Here is an 8,808-nt window from a genome sequence, read left to right on the forward strand (position 1 = left end):
GTGAAGACCCGAGTTGTAGACCCGAGTTTATAGCAGCGATGTCAGACAAGATATGAATGTTTTTTTGGGCTCAAATGAAAGAGCGGGTCGAGAAATGACGTGCTAGAGCCTCTAAACATGACAAATGTCTCTAAAGATGATATCTGTTTTCAATTGAAAAGCAGAGTTGTGACATCATTGTCTAGGAGGACAATGGGGTCTAGGAGTATGTATAGAACATTGGGGTCTAGGAGTCTCCCCTGGTTCAAAACCATCTTTAGAGGTCCTAGCACGCCATTTCTCGACCCGCTCTTTCGTTTGAGCCCAAAAAAACATTCATATCTTGTCTGACATCTTTGCTACAAACTCGGGTCTTCAACTCGGGTTTTCAATTGAAGGCCCGAGTTGTAGACCCGAGTTTGTAGCAGCGATGTCAGACAAGATATGAAGGTTTTTTTGGGCTCAAATGAAAGAGCGGGTCGAGAAATGACGTGCTAGAGCCTCTAAACATGACAAATGTCTCTAAAGATGATATCTGTTTTCAATTGAAAAGCAGAGTTGTGACATCATTGTCTAGGAGGACAATGGGGTCTAGGAGTATGTATAGAACATTGGGGTCTAGGAGTCTCCCCTGGTTCAAAACCATCTTTAGAGGTCCTAGCACGCCATTTCTCGACCCGCTCTTTCGTTTGAGCCCAAAAAAACATTCATATCTTGTCTGACATCTTTGCTACAAACTCGGGTCTTCAACTCGGGCCTTCAATTGAAAGCCCGAGTTGTTTTTTAGTCCGATTATTTTTTAGTTTTCGTTGCCAATTTTAACTGCATTCAATATTTCCATTTTCTGCGTTTGAAAATACAAAAAAAATGCATTCGAGGAAATCGTCGGGCCAATGTCACCTTTTGAATTCTTGGAAATCTGCATTACCCGCCCACCCGATTGCTCCGTATTACCAACCGAGCTGCAGCTGCCGGCCCTCACATCCGCGTATAAACGTGTAAAAGAAGAAAGAGTTCCCCGTGACTTTCGCCGGTTTTAAATTCACTCCCAAGGATCTCGAGGTCCCAGACAGCCCCCAGGACTGACCGTCTCACCAGGCACCCCCAGGATTAACCAGCAACGAGGAAATCCTAGAAAGTATGTAAACAGGCCTGTTCTCATCGTTTTTGCGAACCCCTCACCTCCATTTCACTCTCCCAATTCACTCCCGCGATTGTCCCTCGACCACTGTGTTATCCCCCGAAGACTTCCAATATTTCTTCCTCCGAGCGTCGAGGGACAAGTGTTGGATGATAATTTTGAAGTGCTAGGGGGTTAGAGTTCTCTCGGTGGAGTCCAGAGGAGTCGTTGCTCCACGAACGCGTGGGACGCGCCAACTTGCCGTAGATCCGAGCGGACTGAAGCTGCACGAAGTTTATTTTCTCCAGTGCTTTTTCGCCCTCAAGCCCCTTGCCCTCGTGTCCCACCGAAGTCGAGGGAATTTATTGGTAAAATCGATTTGTTTTCGTTCTGTGCAGATTATAATGTCGGGAATTGCGAGTGCTCGGCTGGCGGAGGAGAGGAAAGCGTGGAGGAAGGATCATCCATTTGTGAGTATCATTTATTCTTTGAGTGACGTGTCCACGGGGTTTAGGCGGGAGAACCCCTTCATTGGGTTTTGTGGGAATTCGGAATTAGGGGTTTTTAATTGTTGGCGAGGAGGGAGGGAGGGAGGCGAGTGTTGGTGACAGTCTTGGGGGAGTCTAACCTCACTTTTTCGCAGTAGCACAAGACTGAGGGCAGAATCCATGTTGTATTGGTAAAATAGAGAATTTCGAGGTTTTTAAAAATGTTTATTATTTATTGAATCGTTATTGGCATGAGATTATTTTTTTTAATGGAAAATGTAGGGGAGGTTGGGGTAAAATGGACACTTTTGACTTTTTTTCAAATGTTAATAACAATTATAACAATAATAATTTGTTTCTGAGTTATGAGTAATTTTAAAAAAGTCCAAAGTGTCCATTTTACCCCATCCTCCCCTAATCATTTTTCCTTGTGATGAGTCTAGATTTTTATAACTCAGTAAATTCATCAATTGAGTGAGCTCAATTGATGAATTTGCTTGAAAGTTATAAAAATAAAAAAAGTCAAATGCAGAATCAAACTTGAAGTGAGGAAATAGAGAATTTTGAGTTTTTTTAAATGTTTATTATTCATTGAATTGTTCTTTGTATGAGATATTTTTTTTTTAATAGCCTAAACTGAACTCAATTGATTAATGTGTTTGGGAGTTGTAAACATTGAAATAAAGTCAAGCGTCGATTTTGCCCTTTTTTAATGTTAATCACTTATTGATAATGGCATGAGGTCATTTTTTTTTGAAAATTTAATTTTTTACTTTTGTGATGAGTCTAGACTGAGCTCAATTGATGAATTTGCTTGAAAATGATGAAAATTGAAAAAATCAAGTGCAAAATCAACCTTAAAGTAATGAAATAGAGAATTTTGAGTTTTTTTTTATTGTTTATTATTCATTGAATTGTTGTTGGTATGAGATAATTTTTTTTTAATGGAAAATGTAATTATTTTCCCTTGTGATGAGCCTAAACTGAACTCAATTGATTAATGTGTTTGGGAGTTGTAAACATTGAAATAAAGTCAAGCGTCGATTTTGCCCTTTTTTAATGTTAATCACTTATTGATAATGGCATGAGGTCATTTTTTTTTGAAAATTTAATTTTTTACTTTTGTGATGAGTCTAGACTGAGCTCAATTGATGAATTTGCTTGAAAATGATGAAAATTGAAAAAATCAAGTGCAAAATCAACCTTAAAGTAATGAAATAGAGAATTTTGAGTTTTTTTTTATTGTTTATTATTCATTGAATTGTTATTGGTATGAGATAATTTTTTTCAATGGAAAATGTAATTATTTTCCCTTGTGATGAGCCTAAACTGAACTCAATTGATTAATTTGTTTAGAAGTTATAAACATTGAAAAAAATAGTCAAGTGTCCATTTTGCCCCACCTACATTACTGAAACTGCATGTAAATCATCTGAATTCATAGATTTCCTCATCTTCATTATTAAATTATGAAATTAACTCTTCTAGCTGATTTACATTGTTTTTACAAATTTATCATTAGTGTTTTTAATTTATTATCCATTCTTTCGCATTTTTTGATCCTCTTCACGTGATGTTTTTTCAGGGCTTCGTTGCACGCCCAACTAAAAATCCTGATGGAACATTGAACCTCATGAGCTGGGAGTGCGCTATTCCTGGAAAGAAATCGGTAGGTGTTGAGTTTCATTACGATTTTTTTGTTAGATCATTTTGCAGGTATCTGTAGCAAAAAAGAAATGAAAATTCTACAGCTTCAGGGATGTTTGCAAAAAAAATTAATTGATCATTTTGGAAATGGCTCTGAGAAGATAAAATTTAGAGAGAAATATCCAGAAAATTTCAATCAGAGAAATTCGTGATAAATCCTGTGATTTCAGAAATATTTTGAATCTGATTGGGGAAACAAAATTAGAAAATGCTGCAGTAGCTTTAATTTGTCGATTATTTTGCAAATATCTTTGGAAGATATTTATTGAAAAACAAGAACTTTTTCATGAGTCTCTGCAAATTTTTTGCTAGAAATGATAGTTTCTTCAGAAAATTCACAAAATGATCTGCATGAATCACACTCTCACACTCTGTCACACTCTCTCATCACGCTCTGTAATTGTTTACAAATTATTTAAATTATAGACCCCATGGGAAGGTGGCCTCTACAAGCTTCGAATGATCTTCAAGGACGACTACCCATCAAGCCCCCCAAAATGCAAATTCGAGCCACCACTCTTCCATCCAAATGTCTACCCATCAGGCACAGTCTGTCTCTCACTTCTGGATGAGGAGAAGGACTGGAGGCCTGCAATCACGATTAAACAGATTCTCCTGGGTATCCAGGACCTTCTCAACGAGCCCAACGTCAAGGATCCAGCACAGGCAGAGGCCTACACCATTTACTGGTGAGTACAACCTTCAAAGCAAAAAAAGGAAATGAAAAAACACGTGAAAAAATTTTTAATGGAATTATTCAATGGATGAAAAAAATTGTAATGGAATTTATGAGAAGAAGCACTGGATTTATCTGTAAATTGTTTCACGTGTAGAAATCCTTCAGACACATCAGCATTTTTCGTTTCCATTTTCGATAACAAAATTAATTGAAAAATTAATTGAAATTAAAATTCTTTCAGTCAAAATCGTTTGGAGTACGAGAAGAGGGTGCGAGCACAGGCCAGAGCAATGGCGCCTCAAGAATAACTTCCAGAGTCCATTAAAGAAACTACTTTCTATGAAGCTAAAATTAAATTCCAACATGCGATATGCACAAGACAATTCTACCATGTCTGTGTCTCCCTAAACTTTCCGATTCTAGAAGTAAGCTCTTGAGTAATCATTAGTGCTGGTATTGACGTTCTAACATATGTATAAAAAAATAATCTATCATCATTGAACTTCACGGTTATTCACATTTTCGTTCTTTTTCTATTCATTTCAGTTTAAGTAAAACGTCTCTAGAGTTTAAGGCAGACGCATTTTTCCAATTTCGTAGTTACTGCACGTGCGAAGGATTTTGATAGAGTTGTCTAGGAAATTCTATTTGTTTTTCAACGATTTCATTGATGAATTCCTTTAAATGGGGTTTTCAAATAGAAATGTTCAATGGGGAATATTTTTGGGAAATAGTAATGGATTATTTTGTTGAGATTTTTTTTAAAGAAAAGTTCTCTTCATTATTTTTTTTATTTTTTGGAAAGACAATAGAATAGTGAAAACTTGGAGAATTTAGAGAGGAATTTCTGTAGAAAACATCGCAAGAGAATAATTTATTTAAAAAATTTTAATCCTATCAATTTTTCTTTATAAAGTATTTTCAATTTAATATATTAATTTCTAAAAAACAGGAATTCTTCAATAGAATCGATGAAAAACCAATAATTTCGAATAGAAATCCGACGAAATGTCCGACATTTTCCTATTCCATTTGTTCACTCGTGAAATAGAAATGTTCAATAGAAAATATTTCACAGATTATTTCGCTGAGATTTTTCCTATGAAAATTCGTCTCCATAAATCTCTTCATTTTCCCGAGAAGAAAGTAGAATATTGAAAACTTGTAATTCCTACAGGAAATATCTCAAGAGAATAATTTACGAAAAAAAAAAAAATTATAAATTTTTCTCCATCAAATATTTTCTACTGAACATATTAATTCCTAAAAACGAGAATTTTTCAATAGAATCGATGAAAATCCAGCGATTTCGAATAGAAATCCATTGCAATTTCCTAGATTTTTCAATTCCATTCAATCACTCGTGAACCCACCATAAACGCACTGAGAAGTGCCATCAAATTCCATCTCGATAATACAGAAGAGAAATTAATCTTATTATCAATTAAAATTCTGTACAAATACGATAAAAATAAATCTTGTATCTCGTAAAATCTAGCAGCCGACTTGATTATTGATCCATCCCCTGGGGTTGAACGTCATCACGAGTTCGCGTGAAAATTTAGGGGATTGCATTCAGCCCGAAATTCGCTAAATCCCTTCGAGACATGAAAGATGGACGAGACCAATTTTTCCCTTGCTATCGTTCTTGACTTGGGGTCATTAATTCATTACTTGAGGTAACTAACAATTAGAAGTGTACTGATTCGTTTAGCAGCAACAATGGGCCCTTCATCACCAATTTGATTAACCGATTGCATCTCCTTCCATTCGTTTGCACACAACAAAAAACATGAAGATGTGCGCGGTCAAAGTGCGCGTGATATCGCTGCGAGGCTCGATACGGTGAGAGGCGAGTTACAGTCACTACTATGCTGCCGATGTGTCAGCACAACGCGAAATCACGCTGATTGTTGTTTTATTTCGCTCGCTATTTCACTGGTAAAGGGTAAAACGTAATGCGTTGAATTTGTAATTTTGATTTCGTGGAGTTATCTCGATAATGAAGGATTTTAGGGGAAATTGTCAAAAGAGCTTTTTTGTAGCTGAGAAAATTTCCTGCAAAAAAGAATTCCTGAGATTTTTCTCTGAATGCTGCAGTTATCGAGATAATTCAGGGAGAAATCTGGGTTTTGAGCGAAATTACGTTCGTTTTTGTTTTCTTGGTTTGTTGAATTATCTTTTTTTTTTTTTTTTTTTTNAAAAAATATAAACAGTAATAATAATTATATCAGTAATATTACTGACAGTATAGTATGGTATAAAGATGGAGGTATATACACATCTTCGATAAGCTGAGAGCTATTACATTTTGTGGTTCTGTGGTTCGTTTTAGAGAATACCTTTTTTGCGTTTAGATGTTAATTTTTCCTTCGTTCAGGAAGTTTGTAACGATTTCTATGCACTTTATGTCTAGTTTTTTCAAAATGTTTTTGATACTGTACGGAGGGAGAATTTGATTCAATCGAAAAGAACTATACATTTGTTGCCTTGGGAGATCGTATCTTGGGCAGTCCCAGAGTACATGGTCGAGATCTTCACTCTTTTGAATTATCTCGATAATGAAGGGTTCTAGGGGAAATTGTCAAAAGAGCTTTTTTGTAGGCGAGGAAATTTACTACAAAAAAGTAGTCTTGAGGTTTTTCGGTGAATGCAGTAGTTACCGAGATAATTCGGGGAGAACTCTGGTTGTCACTTGATTACTGCTCTTGTTACTAGCTTTTTTTAATTGGAGGCAGAATGTCTGGGGTCAATAATAGGCTGCATAAGCTGAATACTGGACTGGTGACTTCTTGTGTCGTGGGACTTGCGTTGTCCTACTACTCCTACGTCGTAGAAACCGCCAAGGAGCAGGATGAGAACTACGAGGCCATGTGCGATATCAGCGAACATGTCAGTTGTTCCAAGGCCTTCATGTCTGAGTGAGTGGATTCTTGTTTATTTTGTGCCCTATTGGGCGACACTGGTGCACAGTTTTCGTTACGTGCGAGAGAACTCATGCGAAATAGGAAAAATTGAGGAATTTATTAGTTAGGAATTTATCTAGAGAAAAGGATTTGCAGATTATTTCCGGGATGTCTAGAAAATTAATGGGTTTACCTAATTAACTGAGAATACTTTCGTGTTTTTTTATTAAGTTATTCACTTCAGAGACAGATACTGGAAATTCGAGATGAGGACGAAATAACTTTCGAACTGAAAATATTTGAATTTTGAATTTGAATGCAAGAAAATGTCGAATTCGCGTTCATATACTTTTGAAATTCAATCGAATTACGAATGTTCATGACTGGGGAGGGATATTATGTCGTTAAATGGAGATTGGGAGCTTTTATCATGTTTTAATTATGAGAACAAAATTCTTGAGTTAAAAATAGACATTTTTCCAGTGAGGAGACTTACGAGAAAATAATCACGCTTCATTCATTAATCTTTTCTCAGATAAACTGGTCAACGGTTTAGTCAAGAGGACACATTAAATTTTGCGAGATTTCTAAAAAATGAAGAGATATTTACCCTCGTGCAACAGATAAAATAAACCTTGTGATTATGTTGTTATTCTTCCAGATATGGGAAAGGATTCGGTCTAATTCCAGATACGTCAATTTTATACATGCCTAATTGTCTCTATGGCCTAGGATTTTACGCAATTATTGCGATAATAAGTGAGTTCAATCGAAGAGAATAATCAGTAGACAAGCTTCCCCGAAGTATTTCTATTCAAAATTATTAATGCTATTAAAATTTTTACCAAAAATCCTATTCTATTACAAATTATACATTAGAGCAACGCATTACTAATTCGTATGCGAAAATCTAAATCTATCGAAATCAGTGCAAAAACACTGAATTTTCAATAGATTTTTTCATTATCCTATCAAATAAATAAATTTGCTACAACAAGAATACGAAATGAATAGTTGATGAATTGAATAATTCCAGAATAAATTTGTCTAATCAGTTTCATAATTTGTGCCAATCGAAATTTAATCTTTAAAATTGATTTAATTGTTTAAAAAATCAATAGAAATGCCTTCTCGAAGAATCTCCATTCAATCTCTATCGGAAATCTATTAAAATTCCATTGAAAATTACATTAAAAATTCTATTCGTCTTTTACATCAACATTTATAAAAAATTATGCAACATCAAAACAATACATTAATGACTCGTATGCAAAAATGGAAACCATCAGACGAATAACTCTCACAAATATTTATTGAAATCAGAGAAAAAAAACTGAATTTTCGATAGAACTTCAACAGAATTTCTTACAACGACTGCTAGAATTTTTTGTAATTCTGTCAAACGAAAAATTTCGTACAATTGAATAATACCAATAAATTTTCCCCAGGTGTATTCAATAAATTTAGCTACACAGTGGTCCTGCTGAGTCTCTCCGTCCTCAGCTGCCTCTCCTCGGTGTACCTCGCCTGGGTACTTTACATACTAAACTCAGTGTGTGTCGTCTGCGTCAGCACATACATAGTGAACGCCATTATTCTCGTTCTCAGCTATCGAAAACTCCGGATATTGACGCGACCCGTCCCACCCGCTTACTCACAAAAGTCAAACAGGCGGAAGAGACACTGAACTCGTCAAACACCACACCTCAAAGCAAAGCATCAAGTGCATCCGGCCTTCGATCACTGTAAATTTTTCGACTAAATAAATTCAACATCTTGACACTGTTAAAATTTTTCCATTTTCCTCTTTACAATTCTTACAAACATAATCTCTCGTTAATCCACTAGACTGATTCGTAGGTTTTGACAATAATCCATTGATGCAGGTGATGTTAGAACAGGTTACCATTACAGTTAATTCATGTTGAT

The 8,808-nt window shown here is 35.7% G+C and overlaps 2 protein-coding genes across 5 annotated transcripts; both read left to right on the forward strand.

The window, feature by feature from the left end:
- The first annotated feature begins 936 nt into the window (after positions 1-936).
- LOC107043358 (SUMO-conjugating enzyme UBC9-B) lies at positions 937-5,470 on the forward strand. 2 transcript variants are annotated; one of them, XM_015264837.1, is made up of 5 exons: positions 937-1,117; positions 1,498-1,569; positions 3,173-3,256; positions 3,721-3,983; positions 4,215-5,470. In XM_015264837.1, exons 2-5 carry the CDS (start codon positions 1,504-1,506, stop codon positions 4,279-4,281), a joined length of 480 nt encoding a protein of 159 aa, XP_015120323.1. In that variant the 5' UTR covers positions 937-1,117; positions 1,498-1,503; the 3' UTR covers positions 4,282-5,470. The 2 variants fall into 2 exon arrangements, with proteins under 2 accessions (XP_015120323.1, XP_015120332.1); XM_015264846.1 differs by lacking the exon at positions 937-1,117 and having other exon boundaries at positions 1,146-1,569.
- Positions 5,471-5,545: 75 nt separating this feature from the next.
- Positions 5,546-8,670, forward strand: LOC107043343 (vitamin K epoxide reductase complex subunit 1). 3 transcript variants are annotated; one of them, XM_015264815.1, is made up of 4 exons: positions 5,546-5,928; positions 6,692-6,894; positions 7,541-7,638; positions 8,328-8,670. In XM_015264815.1, the coding sequence occupies exons 2-4, from the start codon at positions 6,713-6,715 to the stop codon at positions 8,564-8,566; spliced, it is 519 nt and encodes a 172-aa protein (XP_015120301.1). In that variant the 5' UTR covers positions 5,546-5,928; positions 6,692-6,712; the 3' UTR covers positions 8,567-8,670. The 3 variants fall into 3 exon arrangements, with proteins under 3 accessions (XP_015120301.1, XP_015120309.1, XP_015120291.1); XM_015264823.1 differs by having other exon boundaries at positions 5,546-5,921; XM_015264805.1 differs by having other exon boundaries at positions 5,546-5,914.
- The last annotated feature ends 138 nt before the right edge of the window (positions 8,671-8,808 follow it).

Source organism: Diachasma alloeum, unplaced genomic scaffold (genome assembly GCF_001412515.2).
Source record: "Diachasma alloeum isolate Michigan unplaced genomic scaffold, Dall2.0 Dall_scaffold_00179, whole genome shotgun sequence".
In the NCBI taxonomy this organism is placed as follows: domain Eukaryota; kingdom Metazoa; phylum Arthropoda; class Insecta; order Hymenoptera; family Braconidae; genus Diachasma; species Diachasma alloeum.

Bases quoted from the DNA above. Each gene is read 5' to 3' on its own strand.
- LOC107043343 (XM_015264815.1), top strand. From the start codon at position 6,713: ATGTCTGGGGTCAATAATAGGCTGCATAAGCTGAATACTGGACTGGTG. The intron at 6,895-7,540 runs GTGAGTGGATTC...TTATTCTTCCAG, and splicing joins TCCAAGGCCTTCATGTCTGA to ATATGGGAAAGGATTCGGTC. The intron at 7,639-8,327 runs GTGAGTTCAATC...AATTTTCCCCAG, and splicing joins CGCAATTATTGCGATAATAA to GTGTATTCAATAAATTTAGC.
- LOC107043358 (XM_015264837.1), top strand. From the start codon at position 1,504: ATGTCGGGAATTGCGAGTGCTCGGCTGGCGGAGGAGAGGAAAGCGTGG. The intron at 1,570-3,172 runs GTGAGTATCATT...ATGTTTTTTCAG, and splicing joins GGAGGAAGGATCATCCATTT to GGCTTCGTTGCACGCCCAAC. The intron at 3,257-3,720 runs GTAGGTGTTGAG...TTTAAATTATAG, and splicing joins CTATTCCTGGAAAGAAATCG to ACCCCATGGGAAGGTGGCCT.